General features: G+C 44.0%; 1 protein-coding gene across 1 annotated transcript in view; it reads right to left on the bottom strand.

The window, feature by feature from the left end:
• Positions 1–384: 384 nt before the first annotated feature.
• The window catches only part of TXNRD1 (thioredoxin reductase 1), a 32325-nt gene continuing 5599 nt past the window's right edge, over positions 385–27110 (bottom strand). Inside the window, exons 2-14 of the mRNA XM_080971736.1 lie at positions 26336–26455; positions 22754–22826; positions 21200–21319; positions 20298–20443; positions 19984–20099; positions 18801–19026; positions 14059–14154; positions 13191–13267; positions 10540–10696; positions 9884–9991; positions 7650–7745; positions 4254–4388; positions 385–1779 (exon numbers count right to left, since the gene is read on the bottom strand). Of these exons, the coding sequence (XP_080827862.1) occupies positions 1717–1779; positions 4254–4388; positions 7650–7745; positions 9884–9991; positions 10540–10696; positions 13191–13267; positions 14059–14154; positions 18801–19026; positions 19984–20099; positions 20298–20443; positions 21200–21319; positions 22754–22826; positions 26336–26455 (1533 nt within the window). The 3' untranslated portion in view covers positions 385–1716. The remainder of the gene's footprint in view (positions 1780–4253; positions 4389–7649; positions 7746–9883; positions 9992–10539; positions 10697–13190; positions 13268–14058; positions 14155–18800; positions 19027–19983; positions 20100–20297; positions 20444–21199; positions 21320–22753; positions 22827–26335; positions 26456–27110) is intronic.

Here is a 27110-nt window from a genome sequence, read left to right as displayed (position 1 = left end):
TATCCCCGTTGCTGGAAATCTCATGTGGGAAGAGTGTTGTTGCCCTCGGGTTGTGCTTGCAGGCTTCCCACAAGCATCTGGCTGCTCTCTGCGAGATTCAGGATGCTGAATTAGGTGGGCCTCTGGGTTGATGCAGCAGAGCTCTGCTTATGTGCTTATAGGAGTGTGCCCTCTACCTAGAGACTGCAAGGCACACAAATGCATGCTTCTTCTCATTCGGAGGGTAACATGAATAAATATCTGGCTCCTTTTCGTTGTGCATTTTGCGCAGCTGCTCCCACAGGGCTCTCGCACCACAGATCGCACAACTTCTCCAAATCACAGGTACAGGAGAGTCACTATCTGAACAAGCTGGTGCAATGAAGTAAATTTTAAAAGATCGTGCCCATTTCTAAAAGACAGTTTTACTTTTTGCTTTCATTAAGTACACATAAAGTACACAAAGTTTTATCAACAACAGTGGCAGTATTCAAGAAAACAGTTATAGGGTATCTCAAAATAGAATTTATGATCCAAATAGATTTTGTTTATGATCCATTATATACAAACAAACAGAGTTAGCTGTATGAAAAGGAGGGATTTCACTTGAGAAGGAATTCAACAATGTAGCTGACATCATAAAATCAAAACAAGCCAATAACACCCCTTTCTCACAAACTTTAAATGGCCATAGTGAAAGGCTTAGTTATAAATATTTTTGCCAGGCACCTAAAGTTATGTAACAAAGGCGCCAGGTGAGTCTCCCTGGGGAGAGCAGTCCACAAGTGGGGAGCCATCCCAGAAAAGGCCTCTCGTGTTGCCACCCTCCAGATCTCTCATGAAGGAAGGCCTCATATGATGAGGAGGATTGCAAGGTCCGGGTCAGTTCGTATGGGGAGATGCAGTCCTTGAGGTATTGCGGTCCTAAGCCATTTAACCATATTGGTTAAAACCAGCATTTAGAATTGGGCCTAGATGGGTGTAATATGCTCAAACCGTATTGCCCCGGTGAGTAACCTGGCCACTGAATTCTGCACCAGCTGAAGTTTCTGAACTGTCATCAGAGGCAGCCCTACATAGAGCTCATTGCAGTAATCTAACCTATCAGTGATGGGAGCATTTAATCTTTGATCTATGGACTTAGGGGAGCCACACCAATCTGCAGCTCTGGGTAAAAAGAATAAAGGACGATAAGTGAAAATAAGTTGCTTCTTAGAACTGTGCACTAAAAAATCCTTCACAGGCTTGGTTGCTCATTTCTGTACAAGTCTGGAGAGATGACGCATTGCGTGCACCCCCTACAGAAGAGGGTTTGCAATGAGGCTGCTACATGCTGCAACTCTTGGGCTATTTCATAGCAACAACGTGAGGAAGTGGGGAAACAAATGGGAGGAACACCTTCATTCCAGGAGAGGAAAAGTCTCAAGCTGTGCCAGCAAACTTTCCATCACTGCCTACCAGAAAAGGCTGGTTTTAGGCTGCGACTTCATGGAAGCATCTTGCGCAATGCCTTGCCAAGCAGCAGCTTGATATGGGAGCCCAGCCCACTGTTGGATTCGTTGCCATAACATTCAGTCACCGCCAGGAACTAAGCAGTTCTTCACTCGCCCCGTCGACAGGGAGGAGAGGTAATGGACGCATTGGCTGGTTCTTGCTTCCTAGGCTGCTCCTTCAGGAGTTAGCAACGGTGACGAACGCCAGTCTCTGGCAACGAGGGAACAGTGGGGGGGCTTAACCTCAGCATCCGGATTGGGTGATATCTCCACCTGACCGCTTCGTCACGGATAACGTGGTGAATATCTATAAAACAAAGGAGGACGGGGGGAATAAAACAATTGGATCATGTCGGAGAGGACTTTTATGTTCACGTCAAAACTCAGGGCTACCCTCTGCCATTGGCTGACTCTAGGATGTGTGGTCTTGGAGAACCACTGCTAACAACTCAGTGGATGTGAATCACAAGAGAGAAGGGGACCGCTGCATTGATATGCTGCCTTCAGGCCTCCATTAGGCATGGCTGGCCACTGTGAGGACAGGATGTGGGTTAGATGGCCCTTTGAGCTGATCCAAGCTGGGCTCTTCTAAATTCCAGACTTCTTTATTAGTGTGCATTATAAAGCTGCACCAGACGTTTGGGGATGGGAATAACACTCCATTATTGGAAGATGGGAATAACCCTCCATTATTGGAAGAGCCGTTAAAATTACACTGGATGCTCTTGCATCACAACAGTCCCGTTTTCTTGCCCTCTTTCAAGGCTTCAGACCCTGCAAATTGAAAGAAATGAAGGGGAAGTCACGTGGCTTCCCACCACAAGTGCCTCTTATCGTTCTGCAGGAAATGAAGGGGGGGAGGCAGACGTTTTATTGCACTGCCTGCAGATAATTAATGAGCAGATATGAGTCTGCGGCTCAGAGATTATTTGCCCTCTGGGACGATGAAGATCTACCAGAAACAGAAAAGGAAAACTCCTTTATAGGCTCAATTGAAATTAATGGGAACTGTGCCTGAGTAATAACTATATTTCTAGTTAAAGCAGGTGTAAGGAGCCTTTGGTTCTCCAGATGTTGCTGAACTACAGCTTCCATCAGCTCTGGCAAAACCAGGGATGATGGGAGTTATAGTCCAGCAGCATCTGGAGGCCCAGACTTCCTCCATGGTCTGAGTCATGGCAGCTCTTTGCTGGCTACTAACGGCCTTCACAGGTGCCATCTTAGGACTTTTGCCCTTCGGATGAGTTTTAGCTCCTAGTTTAGAGAGCAAATCGAAAAGCAAATTACAGGAAATGTGGTAAGCTGCCTTTAGTTGAGGTTTATCAGACAACTGCTAGCTTTGTTTTGCAGACATATAAGTCTAGGTAGGAGGATTACAGGAAATCAAATCCACTCCAGTCTAAATGGTTCAAAGCAACAGTAATTAGCTAGCATCAAAGTCATCTCTAAGGGGGAATAAATTGAGAGCAGAACAGAGCGCCTGTACATGTTAGCCATGCAAATAAGCCTGAAGCTCCTGCAGAAAAAAAGCAAGGATCTCAATGTTCAGCCGGCTGAAAATGCTCTGTATGCAAGGAGAATCATGAATGCATCCACCCTTTGAAACAGAAAAAAAATCCAAACTCAACCAGTTTTTAAAATTCCATTATTTGTATTATTAATTATTATTATTATTATTGCTGTTGTTGAATGGGCCATAGCTTAGTGGTAGGCTATGTGCTTTGCATGCACAAGTCTCCAGTCTCCATCCCCTACATCGCCAGGCAGGCGTGGGAGAGAAGGCTGCCAGAAACTCTGCCCCTGGCCAGTGCAGACAATAATGCACTAGATGGGCCAGCAGTCTGACTCTGCACAAAGCAGCTTCCTATGCTCCTATTATTATTATTTTAATAGAAACTGCAATCATTTTCGTGAAACCTTTCGTCCTTTAATTTTTGTGGCTTGCTCAACGTATTATGACTATGATTATAGTGATATATTAGAACAGCTTCCTCTGCACATTTTGTAGCTCTCTCTCCCCATTGTGTTGTTTTTAGATTTTTAGATACAGCGGGTTATGAGAGAGAAAAGTCAGTGTGTACAAATGTGAAAGGAAATACTGCAAGTTATTTCTAAAGCTGGAGCTCTGAAGGAAAGTCCTTGCCTCACTGCTGAACGGTTCTTGCCCTGGCATAAAAGGTTCAATTGTGCTTTTGCACCTGATATTGTGGCCCTTCCAATCCACTCCAACCCATTCAGTTTATGAGTGCCTGGCGTTGTTTGGGAATTCTAAGAACCACCGGCCAAAAATCAGTACATTTTTGAAAGGTCTGGTCCACCATCTTGATTCAAAATGGCATCCAATTGTACCTAAACAAAGATAACTAAGGGACAACCAACTTTCTAAAATATACGGCAGATTCTGGCTCAGTGTTGCAGCTCTCCAGGGTTTTAGAAATGGAATCTTTTCCAGCCCTACCTGAAGATGCTGGGGATTGAATCTGGGACCTTTTGTTTGTTTCGCTTGTGCCCTGCCACAAAGCTATGGTACTTCCTATCTCAATGCAGCTGCTCATACAGAAAGAGTACATAAAACTGTTGCCTTGAAAACAAAATTACTCCAGCAATCCTAGGAAAGGAGGCAGCCAGTGGCGTAGCGTGGGTTGTCAGCACCCGGGGCAAGGCAAGTAATTTGCGCCCCCTAACCCTAACCCCCAGATGTTGCGCCCGGTGCGGCCGGCCCCCCCTGCACCCCCCACGCTACGCCACTGGAGGCAGCTTTTTGTAATGCCACATACTCACCTCTGCACAGACTGGATGGATTCCTATCGTGCTGTCCAACTGTTCTTTTGTTATTCCACATTTTATGGCCGCTGCAAATCCTTGGGTTATTTCTCCAGCATTTGGACCAAGCACATGGAAGCCAATCACACGCTCCTAAGGAATAAGGGGAACAAGAAAAGCTTTTTAAAAAAATATTCTTTTTATCTTATAAAAAAATAAAAAAAAATTATTTGAGTTTTTACATTGATTAATTGAATACACTGTTCCATTCGTTCTTCAAAATATGCTATCTTATACACAAATGTAAACCAAAATAAATCAAAATTTCTTCGCACATGACTTCCCTCCACCTTATTGTGGCTTCTTATTTCTTCCTTATCTTTTTAACTGTTGTTTTCCTTATTTCACTTCTCTTACATAATATATGCTATCTGTTATTTACTTTGCAAAGTTTAGTCAAAACACATCCAAAATTTTGTTTGAGAACAATGTTTTTCCAGGTACTCTTTAAAACAGCCCCACTCCTTTTTAAACCTTTGGGTTTGGCTGATTTCTAATTACTTCTGTCATTTTTGCTAATTTCAAATATTCGCACAATTTGATTTGCCATTCTTCCTTCGTTGGTGTCCTATCCCCCTTGCAGTTTTTAGCAATCAGCATTCTTGCTGCAGTTGTAGTATATAGGAACACCCCTCTTTTATCATTTGAGATATCAATTGTCAGAATGCCCAGAAGAAAGGAACAACAAAAGCTTGAGTCGCTGTGGCCTGAAACAATTACTTTCTTCAGACTGTCCAATACCTGAGAGAACTGGCATTAAATACCGTATTTTTCGCCCTATAAGACGCACCTTTTCCCCTCCAAAAATGAAGGGGAAATGTGTGTGCGTCCTATGGGGCGAATGCAGGCTTTCGCTGAAGCCTGGAGAGCGAGGGGGGTCGGTGCGCACCGACCCCTCTTGCTCTCCAGGCTTCAGGAAGCTATCCGCTAGCCGTGGGAGACCCAGCTCTCCCAGGGCTAGCGGAGAGCTTGCCTGCACCCAGAAGCTTGGGGTGCGCTGAGCTCCGCACGCCCCAAGCTTCGGGATTAGCGCAGCGCTCCGCTAGCCGTGGGAGAGCCGCGCGAAGTCGTGCGGCTCTCCCACGGCTAGCGGAGACCTTGCCAGCACCCAGAAGCTTGGGGCGCGCTGAGCTCCGCACGCCCCAAGCTTCGGGATTAGCGCAGCGCACCTGGGGGGGGGGGGAATAAAAATTTTTTTCCATTATTTCCCCCCAAAAAAACTAGGTGCGTCCTATGGGGCGAAAAATACGGTATGTTTCAACCCCTTTTTTTGTATTTTCATACCTGTCTTAAGAGACACATTATAATCCAACTGTTATAAATCCAGAGGCTCGAGCATACAAAAAATGTCAACAATAAACTTGTGTGTAGCTTGCTCTGTTTTAACTTTCCACTTTAACACATATCTATTGGAAAATAAATTTAATTTGGGGGGGACCCATGAACAGCAGGGGTTTCAGCTATTTTTTTCACTGCTGTTAAAATATTCTACAGCAAAAGCCATTTGACTGCCAAAACTACAATGTGGTGACTTAAATCATGATCTATGTGCATTAGTTGGCTTGACCAAGGAATGGTTTTTGTGAAAGAAACAAGTTCTGTTCAGTTCTGCTACTGAAAAATCCTTAGGCTAAGCATCTGCTCAGAGACATCCTGCTCTTTAATCCTACCATTTTGGTTTTTCCACTTGGCTCTTTGGTTCCAGTGAAGGATAAACGAGATCTGACCAGCCTGAAATCCACTGGTTTGGATGAAGCATCAACCTATGGTTTGGTATTATGTGATCAAGACAGACTGGACCTTCAGTCTAGCACAGTCCTTCCTGCCTGACTTCCCTGGGGGTCGAGGCAAGCCACGGTTTGCCAATTTGTACACAGCCCATTCTGCCTAATCAAGAAAGGAGCGGGAAGAGGGCATGTGAGAGCCTCAGGCTCAGATCTGTAACACTAAACTTAAACTAGGGAGTGGAGTGCACTCATGACAGCAACCCTCTCGTCCTGTGCCCCTGCAGGTCCCTGCTTCACCCCTGAACCTCCCAGAAGAGCCTCCTCGTGATTAGGAACCTCACCTTTACAAGCTCCCTTCAGAACTTCCTGATGCGCAAAGGAAGGGCCAGGGGTGAAGGGAAAACGCCCAACAACATGAGTTCTCCTTCCCCAGCTTAAACCCTCATGTGCTCTTTTTGAATGCTTGGATACGGCTTATGGCAATGTGTGGAGGGGAAATTCTAGTACTGCCTGCATGTATTGTCTAGTTTTCAACCCAAGCAGTTGGGCCTGAGGAAGGGATTCTACATAGCGCTATGGCAATTGCCAGCACAAGCATTTCAGCTTGCCAGATGGAATGATCCCCCACCTCTCCTTTCCCTACACGCTGCTCTGGGGGGTCTCTCAACTTTACCCCAAGCCAACTGTGGGGAAGGGAGCCCCAATGTGCTAGTGGAAGTCCTTGCACAGGGCTCATTAACTGAATCCAGCCCTGAGTACTTGCCTTTGCATTCTGAAAGCAACACTAGATATGGACACATATGAACAAAATCATGGACCAGTAACCCTCCAGTTGTTGCTGGACTCCCAACTCCCAGCAGGCCCTGACTGTATGGCTAGGGCTGATGGGACTTGTGGTCCAGCAACATCTTAAGAGCCACAGGTTCCTCACCTCGTAAGCCTAAACATATCATTTTTGTTTTTCACTGTAGCCCATGTTTAAAATGAGCAAAATGAAGGCTATGGCTAGGATCTAGAGCCTAAAAAGGAGGTTGTTTTTTTAAATAAAAAAAAAAGAACTCTCCTCCCCCCCCCTTAACCAATATGCTCCTCTGGCCTGTCAGAAATTGCTTGTGAGGCATCCCTCAGTTTCAAAAGCAGCTTGAGATAAGAACACAAGCATCTGCTTTCCCCGCAATCCTTTGGACTCCAGCCATTATTACAACATGAAAACTAAGGCATCAACAACTATTAACCAGATATTATCTTGAGCAAAGATAAAAGAGGACTGCCACTTAATGAGTGTTAACATCTAGCCAAGGTGTTATTAAGTCAGTTACAAAGGCACTATAATTTAAGAGTTGGATTTGTGGGTGTTTTTAAAAACAACCAGTGCTTTCAAGATAGCATCCGTGTTTGCCGCAATGAAAGGGAAGCGCTTTATCCCCAAGTCCAAGTGTCATTACAAATTAAGATGCATGAAGTTCACACAAATTCTGTCAGCATTCCCAGTACCTTTTTGTCAGAAATTATATTGTAATGTATTACAACGCATACAAAATCAACACTTTTTTTTTTAAAAAAAAGAAACCTCCTTGCTCCTGTAAAATGCTGATGATTCTGAAAAATAGTGGCATGCTATGGTTACCTGATCAGGAATATTGCAGATGACCTTTGCATAGCATCTGTTGTTGTCCCGGGCTGGGACCGTCCATTCAAGTGGCCAGAAGTAACTGTGGTAAACCTGGGAAAGCAATGGAGACATTTTAAGTGTTTGTGGAGATTTTTTTAGTTTCTGAAAGGCATTATGCAACAGCAGTCCAAGGGAACAGAAAGAGCAGACAGGGCAATGGTGCTCACCTACCTTCGCAATGCTAAACATCGTTGCTACTTCTACAGTGGGGGGGGGGGGGAGTGAGGCATGAGGAGCTCAGTTTAGTACAGGTGTGGCACTTTGCCCCTCTCAGGGACTGGCCAGAGACACTTGGCACTGAGAAGGCAGCTGATGAATGTCAACCGCGGCAGAATAGGACCTCTCCCTGAACACTCACAACCCCTGGACTAGCAAGATGCTTGTCAAATGGTGAAAATGCACATCAAAGTAGGGTCTCATGTCAGGAGCGTTCAGTGCATTATAAGCAAAATGCATCTCCTTCCTGTTCCCTGAACTGCAGTTTGATTCTGTGTTGCGTCAATAATAAATTTTTATTCTTCTTCTCACAGGCCTCTGACTAATTAAACTATCTATGGCCTTTTAAAGTGAGAGAGGCATTGTTTTGTTTGTTATGTATTTTTGTGTTTCTATATTGTAAACTGCCCTGTGATCCTCTGATGAAGGGTGGTATAGAAATTTTAATAAGAGGTGCACTGATAAGTTTGCTTCTGTATGTCCATACTGATTCTTTGCATCTGCTTCCCAGGCTTATTAAACATGGGGGTGCAGCGCTCAAACACGGCTCCCTCCAGCCAGCTCTTAGGCACGTTTGAATTTACACAATAGCCTGTGCAGCAGCTACTTGGATCCAAACTACAAGAAAGAAGATTCCACCTAAACATTAGGAAGAACTTCCTGACAGTGAGAGCTGTTCGACAGTGGAATTTGCTGCCAAGGAGTGTGGTGGAGTCTCCTTCTTTGGAGGTCTTTAAGCAGAGGCTTGACAACCATATGTCAGGAGTGCTCTGATGGTGTTTCCTGCTTGGCAGGGGGTTGGACTCGATGGCCCTTGTGGTCTCTTCCAACTCTATGATTCTATGATACTTACTGGATAGTGTTAGGTGCAGAAATACCAACAGGTGTGAGAAGAGGGATGGGACTGGTACGGTGTCACAAAAGGCACTGGAGTCTAAAGGGGCATGTCAGGGATGCTTCTAAAATAAGCACCTGACCAAATATGCAAGCTTTGTTAGGGCAGCTCCACACTGTACACAGCACAATATAACTTTTGATACATACACCTGTGTTTTGCAGGTATTTCCCTCTACGAATAGATTTAAGTTTGAGTTAACTTGAATCAACATTTTCCCACATTTTTACTGAACACAGGTATTGAGGCCTTTTATCACGTCAGATCATTGGGTGCACTGGGAGCAGTGCTAACTGCTTAGGAGTGGCAGAAATTCCTCAAGGTGTCAGGCAAAGGCCTTTCCCAGCCTTACCTAGAGATGCGGGGACCGGAACCTGGGCTCTTCTGCATACAAGGCAGATGTTGTACCACTGAGCTACAGATGTTACCCTGATGCATTCCCGGACACAGGCACACAGATGTTTATAAAGATGCAGGCCTGTCATCCGCACAGGCTCATGGCTATTGGCACCAGACTAAGTGACGCAACTGGATGATGTGATTGTGTAGCCAACCTTGAGAAGAACTAGATGATGGTAAAGGTAAAGGACCCCTGGACAGTTAAGTGCAGTCAAAGGCGACTATGGGGTTACGGCGCTCATCTCGCTTTCAGGCCAAGGGAGCTGGCGTTTATCCACAGACAGCTTTCTGGGTCATGTGGCCAGCATGACTAAACTGTTTCTGGCACAAAGGGACACCGTGATGGAAACCAGAGCACACGGAAATGTCGTTTACCTTCCCGCCGCAGCGGTACCTCTTTATCTACTTGCACTGGCGTGCTTTCGAACTGCTAGGTTGACAGGAGCTGGGACAGAGCAACAGGAGCTCACCCCATTGCGGGGATTCGAACCGCCGACCTTCTGATCGGCAAGCCCAAGAGGCTCAGTGGTTAGACTACAGCGCCACCTGCATCCAAGATGATGGTCCTACATACATACACACACACACACACCAATCTAGAAGTAGAAAGGGGCACAAGATCGGCCTTGTGTTACACAATATATTGATGCTATATTTTATACAGGCTTGTTAGGCTCACCTCAATGTTGTCCACCCCAAATGTCTCTATGGCTTTTTCTTCCGAGTAACCACAGGCGCCGTATTCCAGAGGAGTGAATACCGTGGTGGGAACATTCACGTAGTCACACTGTCAAGGAAAAGATGCTTTTGTATGAGTATCACACTTCCATCGGCATCAGTAACAAAACACTCGGGTAGCTTCAGCAAAGGCGGGTGGAGCTTAAAAGGTGCTTCTGTGCTGCTCACCTGGGCTGCCGCTTTACTGAGATGGAGGGGGAGGGAGGCGAGGGGAAGGCAGCACATGGTGCAGGGGCAGTGGTGCCAATCAGCTGAGCTCCCCACACCTCACTCCCCCCTACAGTAAGCAGCAGCAACACTCACTGCCAGGAAACCAGGTGCACAACACTGCTCCCCCTTTGCTGCCCCCGCTAATGGTGGGTGAACGTGCCCTGGAAGCGAGGAAAACACATTTGTCTGCAACAGGTTTTTAAAAATTCCGTAAGACTAAGAAAACCCATACGAATAACAACGCAGACTCTCATTGGGCCAATGCACTATCATGTAAACAAGAGTGCATGGGGGGAGACGGGGTGGCAGCTTGCATTATTATTCTGACTGTGGGGTGGGGAGAGGTTAGTTTTCTTTAAAATGCATGATGATAAACCTCTCGCTCACCTTTGTGTTTGCGCCACCATAAAGCCTCCGTACCAACAGCCTCCCTGCATGTATTGCCACTGGCGTCAGTTCCAGCTTGCCTTCCAACACATCTCCAATGGCATAGATATAAGGCACGTTAGTTTGCTCCTCCTCACTGACAGGGATCTTTCCTGTTCTACGAGAGGGAGAAAAGAGAGGTTCAGTGGCCTGTAGGTCGCGAATCCCTTCTTTCAAATCAAACTTCGGACAATTCAGACTGTTCCAATGCCAGGGCAAGAGTCCATGCTGTGTTCATCTTGGCCGTGGCAGGATTTGTGATTCAGATGGCGAAACCTGCTGCATCTCACAGACTTATCCCAGTGTCCTCAGAACAATGTTTCATGTCCACAGAGAACAGGCTTGGACCCAAACGGGAATGGATTCAAATTACATAGCCATTTACACATAAATTCAGGCAGAATGTGGGCTGCCAGACCACAAAATGCAGGGATTATTGTCAAAGTAGGTAGGAAAGGGAGAGATCATAGGTAGCCCAATTTAATGAAAGAAGAAGGAAAGTGGAAAATGAAGCCGTACGAACAGGTCAAAGAGAAAGTCTATGATTGGCTGCACTATTTCCAGATAAACGGAATGTTCAGGAAAGACATTAAAGACAAAGGATATGCTGATAAAGATTCTAGATTCCAGATTGAGATATTGAATAACAACTATAAAATTTTGTCTAAAATGTATAATCAGTTATTGGAATGGAATTTAATAGACGAGGAAGTAAAGTCAGTAATGATATATTGGGCTGGAGATATCGGTCATAATATATATTTTGAAGAATGGGAGAAACTTTGGAAAAAACATCTCAAGTTTACAGCTTGCGTGACACTAAAGGAGAATTTAATGAAAATGTTTTACCGATGGTATATGACTCCTGCAAAATTAGCCAAAATGTATGGAACTTGTAATAAATGCTGGAAGTGCAAGGAAAGGGAGGGGACCTTCTACCATATGTGGTGGGAATGCCAAAAGGTTAAAGGGTTCTGGGAGAGTGTATATAACGAAATGAAGAAAATTCTAAGATATACTTTTGTTAAAAAACCCGAGGCTTTTCTGTTGGGATTGGTAGGAAGGGAGATAAAAAAGAAAGATCACAAGCTGTTCCAGTATGCAACAACGGCAGCAAGAGTCTTATTAGCTCAAAATTGGAAATCAGAGGGCCTACCGACAATTGAGGAATGGAGAGCAAAACTATTAGATTATGCGGAGATGGATAAGATGACAGGGAAAATTAGATATTCAAAAGACCAGAGGTTCATTAAGGATTGGGAAAGTTTTACGAAATATCTGGAAAATTTAAGTGATGGACAGATAACACTAGTGGGCTTTAAAGGAGCTCTGTAAAAAGAAAAGAGTATTGTCTAAAGAGAAATGGAAGAACTAGAATGATTAATGGCATTACAAATTAAGAAATGCGAACTTTTATAAAAGATTATTACGGATGATTTGTGGAAAGGTTGAAGGAAGTCATACTTAAAAACCTGTGAAAATGAGAATCGAACTTTTATATTTTGTTTTTGTATTTTGTATTATGCAAATTAATAAAAATTATGCATGAAAAAAAAAGGAAAGGGAGAGATCACTAGGGATCCAGGACCTCAGTGCCTTTTAACAGCAGCATGGAAATGAGAATTTTGCAAAGCCCCCGTTTCCTTTTATTGCAGTGCTATGATAGGAGAAGCATCACCTTTCACATTCCCCACCTTTGCATAACTGCTAAAAACATAGGAGCACAGGAAACCAACATATACTAAAGTCAGGCTAATGGTCTCTCTCACTCAATATTGTCTGCAATGACTGGCAGTGGCAGCAACTCCAGGGTTTCAGACAAGAGCCTCTCCCAGCCCTACCTGGGAGACGGCAGGGATTGAACCAAGGACCTTCTGCATGCAAAGCAGATATTCCTGAGTTCGTTCTCTCTCTCTCTCTCTCTCTCTCTCTCTCACACACACACACACACACACACACACAAACACGGAGCCCCATTATGCAACCAAACTGGAAAGCGTACACAGTACAAAGGGTATAGTTCACAGTGGTAACTGACATGAATAGTTTAAAAACAAAACAAAACTGGACCACGAAACTGGCAAGAGCGAATTAATGCAGAACCCTAGATTGCAGAGCTGTTAATCATTAACATTCCAATTACTGCAAAAGTCCACCCTCTTTGCATGTTCAGTAATGAGATATAGACGTATATCAGAAATAGAGGGTAGAATTCCTCCTTATTTATTTGTTTGTTTAATTTATTTATTACATTTATATACCTTTTCCTCCAAGGTGGTGTACATGGTTCTCCTCCTCCCCCCCCTTTCCCCCTCACAACAACACTATGAGGTAGGTTAGGCTAGGAGATGGTGACTGGCCCAAGGTCACCCCAATGAGCTTCATGGCTGAGGGGGGATTCGAACCCTGCTCCCCCAGGTTATAGTCCAACAGTCTAACCATTATGCTGCACCGGCGCTCTCCTTATTGCAACAGAACAGCATTGGAAATTTATCTCTCCCCCCCCAAAAAAAAAAATTTAAATGCTTTAAGTCAATCCAATTGATGTTGTAAAAAAAAACCCCAAAACCACATGCCCACAGTACTTAGACAGTCAAGAGATTAAACCTTACTTTTCATTGATCTTCACTCCAACTTTCTCCAAGCCAATTTTTCTTGTGCAAGCATCCCTCCCTATGGCCAGCAACACCTGCAGAACGTCAGTGTTTGTGTTAGTCATATATCTCCCAGGCAGTGACAGCAGGTGCCCATTGGAGCTGGTTGAGTAGAAGGCAGGGAGGTCAACAGTAGGTGGCACCAGAGGCAATGGAAGGTGGTGGTAACTAATACTTTTTGCCCCCAACCTCCTCCCTGCTGAGTTCTATAGGGCCTATAGAAGCAGCAACAGTCGATAACCAATGTCAGTCTCTGGGCTAGTAAACAGGAAGGGGAGGTCAAGCGAGGGCAGACTGAGGCTACTGGGGCAGTGCTTCATTCTCACTTATGAACCAGCCTCCACTGCTCCTGGAAGCTTAGGTGTCTTTAGTTTTTTTAAGTATATTAATTACTGCATTAGGATAACAACCAGAAGATCAATCAGAATCCAGGACCCCATGCTACAAATTTCATTGTGAAAATTGTTCATGGAGGGCTGGTTTGCGCAACATCAACGGATGAGAAGCTGCAGCACTGCAATCCCATAGGGAAATGGCTGTGTGGACCCAGCTGTACCTAGATGCAATCAACAGCTAATTCCACAGCTGTACCAACATCTTCTGCAGCAGCTGCAATCATGTAAATAGCTAAACACCCCTCCAGGTACAGCCCAGTTCCCAGCTACCTGTGTTCCCCCACAGAATCACAAGCATGCACTTCCAAGTGGCTTTAGTGGCTCATGTGATGAGAAAACCTGAGCATCTGACTCAGCACGTAAACAATCTCTCAAAGCCATTCAACGTACAGCCAAATTTGCAACAGAGAAGACCAGCACAAATTACTTACTGTATTGTATTCCCCTTGAAGTATTTCAGAAGAGTTTTCTGTGGAGTGAGAAGTGACTCTGAGTATTCCGGGAGTTCCTTCCTGGATCTGTTCAATCTGCAGAATTTTGAGCATTAAAATATTACCTCGGTGTGTCAAGAAGTAGATGCATTTGTTCAAACCACGAAGGCACCCAGTACAAGTGTATTTTTAACTCGGGATGTTGTTGAAATAAAAGGGAATTGTTGAAGAAGGTTCACTAGATTTCTGGAATGGATCCTACCTATTTACTAGAGCTGTTTCCCCTGAACAAAAACCAGAGATTTAACAAGAAGGAAACAGACTTTTAAGCTACTCCCATTTAACCTAAAGGCTAGTGCATATTTTATTATTATTCTAGTCAGTGACTTATTAATCGCCTTCTAAACGGCCGCCTCAAAGTGAGTTATGCAAAACTAGAACACAGAAACAATACATACATTTAACACAAGATTTAAACCCTAACAAGTAGACACGCATGCTAAAGAACCATTTATGCAGTTGAGAATGTCATGAATGCTAAATATCTTTATCTATATCTGATCAACATGATGGCAGCCATGTTTGTTGTTTATGTGCCTGCTCCGGTCAAGTAGAAAGTAGATATGTTATTATCAAAAGGACATGTGGGTTGAATGGTGCCAAGACCGTTCTCCATTTTACCTCCCCCTACAGATCCAGGCTCATAGAAAAGAACCTGAGATAACCAACAGCAGCGATGTTAAAATTAGACCTCCCCTTTCGGTGTTAAAAATCACACTACCTGCATTTAATATGTGAATGGGAAAGATCCATGATTTAACAAACATGGCTGCTCCCATCACATCTCATGTGACCTTAAATGTGATCACGAATCAACTGAAAAAAGATATTGCAGCTTTGAAGTCAAGAGGATTCGGAGAATTAGCCCTACATTTACACCACAATCTCCAATGCAATCTGCAAACATCCATCCAGGGAAAATAAATGGCTATACCTATGGCTTATGAAAAATATAAACTTCTTTGCTGCAGCAGTTAAAATTCTAAGTGACGTGCAACCTCTTTCTCTTTATAAATAAGTCCTTTTTATGACAGCTCTATGGTGGTTCTTTTATAACAAAGGAAATGAAAACAATGAAAGTGCTGCTGCCACTTATATCGCTGATTCATACCATAGCATTCAAAGGCAATAAAGGACAAAGGGGGATCAGTTCTCAGAACAATGCGGAAATTTAAAAAGGTGTTAATGAATGGAAGCATCACCTTGCGTACACAAGGTAGCTTACTTCCTCCAGTCAAAGAGAGTTAACTTCCTCCAAGTGCCAAGCCTTGGTCTAAAGGAGTTCCTGCACTTTCAATAGCTTTGTGCCAAGAAGCTGGTTGGCAAATGCCCTTTCTCCTGCCACTCTATTCAGGACAAGTGTCCTCCTTGGTTGGTAGGTGGAGCAGCCCTTCCTACTTCTGAGCCCATTTCACAGAACATTTTGTCTGCCATAGGTTCACTTACTGAGTTATCTTACTTCCGGCATCAAACACAAACACACACACAAAATCACCTATGTTGAAAAGAAGAAAAAACCCCACAGAAGGTAAACCACTGCCAAATCCAGCAAATGCAGAGTCAACTCACATGATTACTTCTGCAGGAATTCTGAAGTAGTTCAGATTCCTACAGTCTACACAGGGCTAGGATTATGCTCACACTACAGGGCCAGACCTACCATTAGGCAGAGTGAAGCAACCTCCTCAGGTAACAGATTCTGGCTGGTGGGGAGCAGTGATGTGGCACTGCAAGAGTTGTGTGGGCCTCTAAGCTGGTCCTATGTCCCCCCCTAAGCTAGCCTGCTACCTTCAAGTGCATACGTGGACATCTTGTAGCACAGAGGGAGATTGGGTGTTGTTTTTTTCCTGAGGGGTGCAGATAGAGAGGGAGAGGATTAGCCTCCCTTCCCCATATGCTGTGATCCAGATAACATTAAATATAGCAAATATAGTTTGACACAGAACTGCACTGGCTTCCTATTTCAGAACTCAACCTGCTCTGCAAACAACACGCAGACATGCAAACTGGCTATTCCTTCATTTCTTTCAGGATCTGAGCACATCTATCCCATTCCAGAAACATACTGCACCTCACTGCAGAAAGGACAATAAAAGGGTGGGGCTATACATGGGTGGCGCTATGGTCTAAACCACAGAGCCTAGGGCTTGCCGATCAGAAGGTTGGCGGTTCGAATCCCTGCAACGGGGTGAGCTCCCATTGTTCGGTCCCAGCTCCTGCCAACCTAACAGTTCGAAAACACGTCAAAGTGCAAGTAGATAAATAGGTACCACTCCAGTGGGAAGGTAAACGGTGTTTCCGTGCACTGCTCTGGTTCGCCAGAAGCGGCTTAGTCATGCTGGCCACATGACCCAGAAGCTATCTGTGGATGAACGTCGGCTCCCTCGACCAGTAAAGCGAGACAAGCGCCGCAACCCCTGAGTCGTCCGCAACTGGACTTAACGGTCAGGGATCTCTTTACCTTTATATGCTGCTTAAATGTAGCCAATCTTCTACTTTCTCAACCCAAGCAATGGATATAATTTACGCACACAAAAAAGAAGCATTCACGTTCTCTTTGGTTTTCAGCTTGCTCTCTTATCTTTTTTAAGGGAGGGTATGTTTGCTCAGCAAAAGATGACCAGGTAGTGTTTTTAAGTAGTAGTAGTAGTAGTAGTAGTAGTAGTAGTAGTTGTTGTTGTTGTTGTGTGTTTTACTATCTGGTGTGCTTAAGAGGAAGCACAGAGGAAATTTGTTGCATTTAATTTTCTTGTCTTTGAAAAGCTGAAAGCCTATCCTAATGCCCCACAGAATAGAAAAACAATTATCTGCTATAGGAAAATAATTACTGATTAATCATTAAAGGAAATACATGCTAACAATTTCTTTTCCTCTCTCACACACACATCCTCCGTGAGAACTCCCTCACAACTGCAAGAACACAGATGGCACAAGTCATCTTTTAGCAATGGAATCTCATGCATGCCTACTCACAAGTAACCACACTGAGTTCAATGGGGCTATTTCTTAGGTAAGTGTATCTGACTGAAGTAAAAAAATTTAACTTTTTTAAAAAAACATTCTTTTGCTGCACCTTTTGGCAGAATGGAATGGCTTTTCCAAATGTTTTTAAACATCTTTGAAATATTTTCTGGTGCTGCTCGAGAATTTTGTTGTGCTGATCTTATTTCTTGGCTGCTGGAGCTTTTATGCTGCATTATTTATATTTTTTGTTTCCATCATGTATGGCTAAATTACAGTAAGCAGCTCAGAGAGTTTTGCTATTGAGCGGCATGAAAATATTGATAATGCACAAATTGCACGCATTTTAGAGGGAGTCAGAGAGAAACAACTAACTGCTGGTGCTATTATTAGCATGGGGAAGAAATGTAATTCATGCTTTTTGTGCTGTTGCAAGGGGGGGACATGTGTGTGTACATCTTTTGATGTTTGTACTGAAGAAAGAAAAATGAATTTAAAACAGATGGGGGGGTATGTGTTGCAGTGGTTAGAGTATAGAACAGGGAGCTGGGAGACTGGGGTTCAAATCACCACTCAGCTATGATACTCAGTAGGTGTCCTTGCACCCGTCACTCAGCTCAACCTACCTCACAGGGTTGTTGTGAAGGCAAAATAGGAAGTGGGAAGAAGCATGCATGTCCCCCTTGAAGGAAAGGTGGGGCATAACTGTAATTGTAGTGATAACAGATAAATAATGATGATAATTTTAAATGGGAGTGTCAAACTCCAGATAGGTTCAAGGGGAAAACACCCCATGAAGTAGATGTTTTAGGCCCTCCAGACAAAATTCTGCACCGAAGAGCCATCTGTTTTGATGGGAAAGGGGTCAAAACAGGAGGGCCAGAGGCCAACTTCTAAGAATACCTCCAAGTCTGACAACATCCTGCGCAGCGTGCCAAAAAATCCGAAAAACCAACAGCTATTGCACTATAAATGTGGAAGGCCCTCACAAACGTCAGTGAGATAGCAACCTAATACAGTCGTACCTCGGAAGTCGAACGGAATCCGTTCCAGAAGTCCGTTCAACTTCCCCAAACATTTGAAAACCAAGGCATGGCTTCCGATTGGCTGCAGGAATCTCCTGCAGCCAATCGGAAACCCCGTCCAACGTTCGGGTTCCGAAGAACATTCGCAAACCGGAACACTCACTTCCAGGTTTGCGGCGTTTGGGAGCCAAAACAGAACATCACAGCAATGAATCACACACATGCTCAGTGGCAGAGCATGTTTAGTAGGCAGAAGACCCTAAGCTTACTCTCCAGTTCAAAGGATCAGATAGCAGGTGATGCAGAAGTCCGAGACGCTGAAGAACTGCCACATAAATGCAGCAAATACTGGGCTAGAGGACCCCGTGTGCCAAGATATATAGGCTCTGCAAGGAAATGGTGAAATATGCGCTTCTGAAGTCATAAAACAGAACCTGGATTTCTTTGAACATGTTTGTATTAAAGCACATTTTAAAATTACGTGTTTATTGAATGGGTGGGGGCTGCATTTATTATTAACATTTGTTATAATTGCTTTTTACCCTCTAAAAGTCTCAAAGCAGCTTACATGACAAAATGCAACAGACAATAACTATAAAGCCAGAATATTTAAAGCAATGTCTAATGCAAAATACCTAAAATGCTCATCCAATAATGTAGTAATAAGGACAAGTGCTATCCCTCCACCCTTCTTACCTGGCTAGGCACATGCTTCCGAATGAACTTGACACCATGTTCTTCCATGTGTTCCCCTATTTTGTTTGCCATCTCCTGATCAAAGCCCCTCAGAAGAATGGACCGCACCATGACAGTCACATCTAAGCCGAGGCCTGCAAGGAATCCTGCACACTCAAGGGCGACATAGGACGCTCCGACCACCAATGTTTTCCCCGGGCAGTAATGCAAGGAGAAGAGATCATCACTGGGATAATAATAATAATAATAGGAATGAATAGCCGAGTCAAAAATACAAGGGAAATCCATACAGCTGAGATGTACACAACTGACACTGTTCAAATTAAAGAAGGGGGAATGGCTTATTCCATTATGTTTTATCTCTACTTTTGTGGTTCATAAAATTTTACACATTGCTTTGCACCCCAGAAGGCAGGAGATATATCAGGCAGCAAACTAACTGGAAGATGAAGTCAGAGCACAGAAATAATAATAATAATAATAATAATAATAATAATAATAATAATATAATTTTCAAGGAAAATGTAAAAAATCTCAGAGCATTATCTAAAGCAAGTGGTGACAAATCAACCAGTTTATGAGCTGGTGATGAAATTAATGCATAGTTTACTACATAGTAACCTACATAGCCTACATAGTAAACAAGGAAGACCACAAAAGTGGTACAGACTGACTTCCTTTCTGCACATTCTGCTCTGCAAATGGAAGATTTCACATCAGGAACCAGAAAGTCCAGGGCTATGTCTCACACCAAGCCTTTCCTGCCTCCAGTCTTAAGAGTTACATATGAAGAAGCTCAAATCTCTTTTGACTGGCTGTATATTTTCCACAGAGAAGGAAGTGGAGAAGAGGCATTTGCTATGCAAACAAGCCCTCCTGTCACCGTAGATCTTACACATGCCAAGAAATCGAAACCAAAGCAAGAATGGCTCGTCACCTGAAAATTGATATTTTGCCCAAGGAGGAAAGGAGATACGAGTTTTAAGTGGCTAGCTGTTCTGACACAAAAGTGCTTTTAAGCAAGCAACACATATGTGAAAACTGATACTATGCCACTTCAAAACTCTGTATGTTTGAATCAACCCAGAATCACTTCACTCATAACACCTGACACTTACTTTGAGTGACAGCGGGCACTTCCCCCAGGACATACAATAAGACACATTTTAATGGGTTATCTCACCTGGTGATGCAATATTCTTCATCTCCAGGGATGCCCAGATAACGGGGCCTCTCTCCAGTGGCAATCAGAAATCTTTCTGCTGTGTAAAACTTCTGTACTCCTTTGTTATTTGTTGCCTGTAAATAAAAAATGCCAGCAATTTTTAGCTGTAAAAGCCTGTGGCTGTGAGCTCTCATTCCATGAAGCCAGAGGAGGATGTTGCTGGATGCCAAATGCTCTGGGCTAGCAGCCAGATCTAGCGGGATTTCTTCATTTGAAGCAGACCACCCAACCTTCCCCAGGAAAAGAAGGATAAAGGCAGCCATTTCCATTACCTTAATTTTGTGCGGCCCGACAAACTCTCCATAAGCGTTTTCGTATGTGACTTTATTCTCCCGGAGAGAAACCCTGTAGCCCCAGTTCAGCGAGCCAATATAATTCTGAACTGCTTCAGTCATGGTATCCCAGCTGTGATTTATGGCTGAGGATTTAAAAACAAAACAAAACAAAAGTTAGATGACAGTTCAGTCCTCAGCTTCCCAAGGCTTTCATTTTCCATTAGCATGCTATGCAATAACAGACACACCTGATGCACGGCTGTGTCTCTCCTATTTATAATTAATTCAATTCCCCAAGGTTTGTGGAGTTTTGCCGACACTGCACGGAATTAACAATGTGGGTGAGTGTGGTCCAGCGTATTTTGCAGGTGCTGCTGCATAATGTTCTGAAATTATCCTTTAGAAAGGAAGGTCTTATACACGCAGAACTCACGTTTGCTTTGCTATTATCACTGCTAATATGAACATCTGATCAGTCTTCTGATACTCCACTTGGTGTCTCCAGCTTTTAGGCAGATAAAATATGTAATCACAATAAAAACTCCTAGAACAGCCTTCCTCAACCTAGTTTTAACTACAGCACCTTTCAGCCACAGTGAATGTGGCTTATGGCCAGGGATTGAGAGAATTGTAGTACAGTATTTATAAAAAATAAATCTGTAAGGCACCAGGTTGGGGGAAGGCTATCTGGGAATGCCCAAACAGTGTATAAATTTCGGAGTGTGTGTGTGTGTGTGTGTGTGTGTGTGTGTGTGTGTTTGTTCGTACAAAGAAGACCTCCATCCCTTTGACTCCTGTTCCCCACCAATGGTCTCTCTACACCCTCCACTCAGGTTAAACTTCCTAAGAGCAGCACAGATTACACACCCAACAGACAACATGGGATTCTATGTCTATACCTTTGTCATCCAGCTGCCACCCAAACTTGGGTGCATCCTTTATGGCTTGCCCAAGCAAAGCCGTCTGGTGCATCAGCTTCTTTGGAATGCATCCTACATTGACGCAGGTTCCTCCGAGACCTGCAAAAGAAAGGCAACCTGATGAGCTTCATACGGCAACTCATTATGACAGGACCACCCAGTCATCCAGTATGGCATTCAAATTGACCAGCTGTATAACTATTGGTCCGTAGGTCATTGGCTGTAGTCAGACTGCTTCTTGAAGGCCTTTAAACAGGGAAGTTGGCCCATTCTGTCAGAGCATCCAGTCCTTCCTCTGTAACAGCAATCAGAGTCCTGCCTTCCCCAGGGCAACTGGAAAAACATTATTGATCTGGACTTTTATTTCTGCAGTGTATATATCGGGGGTGGCGGGGAGGCAGATATGGAAGCCAGGGACAAGCAAAGCGGTTTGAAGCCTATGTGACTGGAGCAACAAGGCCGCCCAATTTTTCAGGGGGAAACTGGGCCCAATTTTGTCTTCCCTCACCCTTCAGACTCAGCAGCCAAGGACACTCTGGCTGAAGGGAAATACATGGATGATCCCTGTTGCCCCGAAACTCCAGCAAGATAGGAAAGAGACATGTCTCATGAGGAGATCGTCTGCTTTGCATGGAGAAGGTTGCCAGGTTCAATCCTGAAAGCCTGGAGAGCCACTGCCTGTCAGTGTAGACAAGGCTGACCTAACTGGACCGATGGTCTAACTCAGTATAAGGCAACTTCCAACATTCATTCCACAAAAGGCAGGGCTGCACTAGGCAGTGGATGAAGCGTCCTCATCATTTTCAGACAAAGAAAATGGAAGTCAAAGGACTCTGTAGCTGCTGCAACAAGATCCAAATGTCACTTCCCCAAGTGAGCATGCTAGCTGCAGGGAAACTGTGATCCTATGCGTTGATTTTTTATTTTATTTTAGTAAGATGGGTCCTGCAAGGCATTTGTCTTCCCTGGGTAGAATCTCAGCAGTAAAAATGGTACTGCTGCCAAAATTAAACATTTCTATTTCAGTCTTTAGCCATCAAAATATCAAATCAGCAAATAGCTACAAAGGGCAACCATATATATTAACCATATATTAATATATATTGAAGGGCGAAAAGCTGACTTGTGCACTGTACGAAGTAGTACTTTATATGTTATGTGCCTTGCTTCTCTAGGCAATCATATTCAAGGGTTAGGACAGGGGAGAAACAATGCAACTTGTACTAGGGTGTCCAAGATTGGAAGAAAATGCCAGCTTTGAATGGATGTCTTTATAATAATACAATAGTAATTATCACTGTTATTAGATTCCTATACCATCTTTCCTCCAAGGTGGCGAACACACTTATCCCCTTCCCTTATTTTATGCTCACAACCACCCTGTGAGGTAGGTGACTTGCTCAAGGTCACACAGTGAGCTTCAGGGCTGAGTGTGGATTTGAACCCTGGTCTCCCAGGTCCTTGTCAAACACTCCAAGAACTATGCCACACGAGTTTCCCTAAAGTAGCGAAGGCTGAGAACCATTTACTTACCCCATCTTGTTCCCAAAGGAGTAGGGACAACAAAATCCAGAACTAAGACCTTCTTGCCAAGTTTGGCAGCTTCCTGGAAATCAAACAAAAAAACAACCACAGCTGAAAATCTGCACTCTAAGTAATGGTGGCCAAGTTGTAAAAAAATAAATAAATAACTGCTTTATTATGAATTTGGGGGATCAATATCTAGTGTTCACAAAGAGCAATCTTTCTTCCCAAGTGGGTTACAAATTGATGTGGCAATCAAACGTCCTGTTATAACCGGAAAAAACAAATGGTCCAACACATTTTGAATTTGCCTGAAGTCTTTTAGCACATTCTTGGGAGGGGCTTTCCAGGACAACTTCCTTCAATCCTGCCATCTTTCATGACGAAAAGGCAAGATTGGATTTTTCACGACAATTACTACAGTCATGAGAAAAACACCACTTAGCTGAATGCCACAGGCACAAAAGGAGGAAGGGAAGGGTGAATGTAACAACACAAACTTTAATTAAATGCTGAAAGATAATTTGGCTGCTCAAATTCCCAAAAACTCGGTCAAATGATGGGTTGGATCCCATTACGTGGATGGCCCTCAAGACTTCTGGATCACAGGGCATTTTAAATTATGATCCTTCCTAAAATTAGCTTTATTGCCATGCAAGAAGTGATGCGTTTGTCAAGTGTTGCTGGCATGTGAACCCGGCCTTCGCCCCCAGCCATGGCCTGCATCTTAAGCATTCCAAAGCAGATCATTATGGGTGAATACACTAAACGCAAGGATGAGTCCCCAGACCCTGGCTGCGCCACAGAACTGAGTATGGGCCAAATCACATGTTACATTATTCACACTTTTCTTAAAGCATGCTTTAGCTGGCTCCTGGGCTCTGATCTAGAATGTGTTCCTGGATTGGGAAACAGTTGCTCAATGAACTCTCAACACCACCCCTCCCCGGAGTACAATTTGTGCCTAAAAGGGAAAATAGTTGTGTGGGGCAGGATTCTGGGACAGAAAACTGGCCCTAGGCACCAATGCAGACTGAACATCTTCATTGCCAGGTTCCCATAGCTTTAGTTTGAAGAAAAAGCAAAGCGGCTAACATGCTTTTTAAAAAACATGCATTTTAAAAAAAGTATCAACAGTACAAGGTGTATTTTGGCTTTGAACTTCCAATTCTGGCTGGGTGTATCGAAGTGGCAAATCTAACACCCACCAGCATTCATGAGCAGCTACCAGGACACCAGCTCCATGGCAGGGTCCACTACCACTGTCTCCCCTGGGCAGCCAAGTCACTTACCACAGGGGATGTCAACTGTCGGCCATTTTATTCTTCTGATATGGCCCCAACATAGCCCTGCTCAGAGAATTGTGGGAAACTAAGATGGCGGGTGGCTCTCATCAAGTTGGTACAGACAGCAGCACTGCTGCTGCCACTGACCACCACCACATAAGCCCAGCAGGAGGCACCCAGACGCAGGAGCAGGCCCACCACATGGGCCTTTGCATCTAGAGCCAGCACAACTCATCTCCCAGTCATGGCTGCTGCAGCCAAACGCCAGGGGGGTGGGATCCCCTGCTGAAAAGAGGCTGGGGTGTGTCAGGGGTTCCAAATGCCAAAAGGGTGGCCATTTGAGTTGCCGCAGCACTAACAAATTTATTGTAGCATAAACTCTTCCGAGACAGAGCACTGCTTTGTCAGGTGCATGAAGGATTATGCTCAGTTGTGCACAGAAGAAGAAGTAGAAGAGGAGGAGTTTGGACTTGATATCCCGCCTTTCACTCCCCCTAAGGAGTCTCAAAGTGGCTAACATTCTCCTTTCCCTTCCTCTCCCACAACAAACACTCTGTGAGGTGAGTGGGGCTGAGAGACTTCAGAGAAGTGTGACTGGCCCAAGGTCACCCAGCAGCTGCAAGTGAAGGAGCAGGGAAGCAAACCCGATTCACCAGATTACGAGTCCACTGCTCTTAACCACTACACCACACTGGCTCAGCAGGAAGCGGCGTCAAGCACAGGGGAATGCTACTACAAAGTGAAGTCAGGAGGCTCCCTACTGCAACAGAAGGGTGTTGCTGTTTCACTGTACAGAACGCAAATGCAAGATCCGAATAATAGAAGATCTGATCAGAAAGGGTGTGTGACACCCACTCCCTACTGAAAACCAATTGATAAAATATAAACACCAAAAGGGAGACAATTGCTTTCTGTAAGTGAGCTGGCCCAGGCCTGCAAAAGCCAAACTGATCCCAACCAACTCTGACTGATACTGTCAAAGCTGCAAATGAATTCTAACTCAACTTCATTAGGAAGCTTCCTTGGAAACTTTCCCCCAAGTTTGGAAGCCTTCAAATGTGGTACAGAGCGTTCAGGGACACTGAAATGCTCTCCCACTTCTTTCCTCCCTGAGTGTTGCCAGTTTTAATCCGTCATCTGTGATTCTGGGAAAAGACTCATGTCTGAAATCCTACTGCCAGAAGTAGAAAATGTAAAGCTAGATGGTCAATATCAGGCAGATTCTCACATTCCTATAATTCTCTCTCTAGTGATACAGCTTTATCATTCAACTCACAGTAGGAACTAGAAAAAGCATACTAACTACTTTGCTGACATGTCCGCTGTTGTCTTCTCCTTTTCCCAAATTCATTAGGCTTGCATCAAGAACTCTAGTGCTCAAGCTGTTGATTAAGCATAGCCTATTATAGATGGCAGACACTACTCATCAGTACATTACATACTTGTACTGCAGAACCATCATTTGTCTGCAAAAGGAGCAAAGCCCGACAATTTAAATAAGGCGCTCACACTTCAGTGTAATTAATCACCAGCCTGTTTTTTAAGCCACTGACCACACCAGGTATATCAGAGCTCTAGAATGGCAGGAGCATCTTCTTGGAGGACCAAGATGCATAAACACCATCTAATTATTCCTGGGGATGATGATCAAAGGAAGCAAAGAAGAGAAAAGAGGAAGGAGATAGAGGCCCCATCTGCACTATACATTTAAAGCAGTATCATACCACTTTAAACAGTCATGGCTTCCTCCAAAGACTACTGGAAATTGTAGTTTGTTATGGGTGCCAAGAGTTGTTAGGAGAGCCTTATTCCCCTCACAGAGGTACAATTCCCAGAATTCCCTGGGAAGAGGGACTGACTGACTTACACCATTCTGGGAGACAGTCTCTACCCAATTATCAAGAGCAACAATATAGAATGGGTGGACTCCAGGTGGAAAACCTGGTCTTTAGTCAGAGTAGAAATGTTTCCAGGAAAAGGGGGTTCCAGGTCCATTCCAGAAGGTGGATCTAAAACAGATCAGTGATGTTCCCAGGCTAGAATTTGCCTTGCAAATCCAAGAAGCCTCTAGAGGAGGAAGGAGCTGGATTTGTCATCAATCCTTTTGCACCACTAATGTTAGAGTCTGCACAGAGAAGCGTATCTGCACAAAGCCATTTTGCATATGGACAGAATGGGTTGCAAAATCTTTTTCTGACACTGGGATCTCACTCCTACAGCTTAGACAGAGTGGATCCATTCTTGGACTAGGACCAAGCTCTGGTTGGCTAGATTGCTTTCATGACCACACTTCTACTTATCATACCTTGGAAGCTGCAAGTCCACCTGAGCCCCCTCCAATAACTATCAGGTCGTAGTCATAAGAAGGTACCAGTGCTTGTCCATTCACATCCAGAAGCTTTTTCAGTGTTCTTTCATGGTGTGCCTAAACAAGAGAAAAATAAATGTGTCCATTAAAATATGCCCAGAATAGCTTGGTACTATGAATCAAATGACAGGAAAAAATGATTATGGCAAGGGGGGGAATCATATGGGGAGAATAAGGTGCACTGGTAGTGTTTAGCAACACAATGCGAGCTGCCTTATACCAAAACAGACCATTGAACCATCCAGCTCAGTGTTATCTACACCAGGTGTGGACCACTTTGTTTTTTACTAGCATCTTGAGGTCCACCAAGCAGAGCCAATTGCCTACTGTACCATACTGAACCATTCACAGGGGATGACCAGAATCTGAGTTATCACAGACTTGGGATGCTAATATGGAAAGAGAAAAAACCTCAGTAGTGAGTGTTAGTTATATAAACCCAATCTCTTTCCTTAAGCCACTGCGGCTGTTTGTCCTAGCTGATAACACTGCTGTGGTGATTACAAGGCCTACAAAAGTAACAACAACAAATCGTCCAAGCTACAAATGTTAAAACCATGACTATATCCAGGAGTGGTGCTTTAAACATCACTGACTACCTTGCCCCCCAACTCCTCCCCCATCATGTACTAGCAACTGCAGAGATTGTAAGAAAAGAGGCACTCATTGTCTGAATTATCAAATTTGGAATCAAAATTCTCCTGCAGGAAAT

The sequence above is a fragment of the Podarcis pityusensis genome (genome assembly GCF_964106645.2).
Source record: "Podarcis pityusensis genome assembly, chromosome: 10".
Classification (NCBI taxonomy): domain Eukaryota; kingdom Metazoa; phylum Chordata; class Lepidosauria; order Squamata; family Lacertidae; genus Podarcis; species Podarcis pityusensis.
Note: the sequence above shows the minus strand (reverse complement) of the source record. Positions and strands in the feature narration are given on the sequence as shown.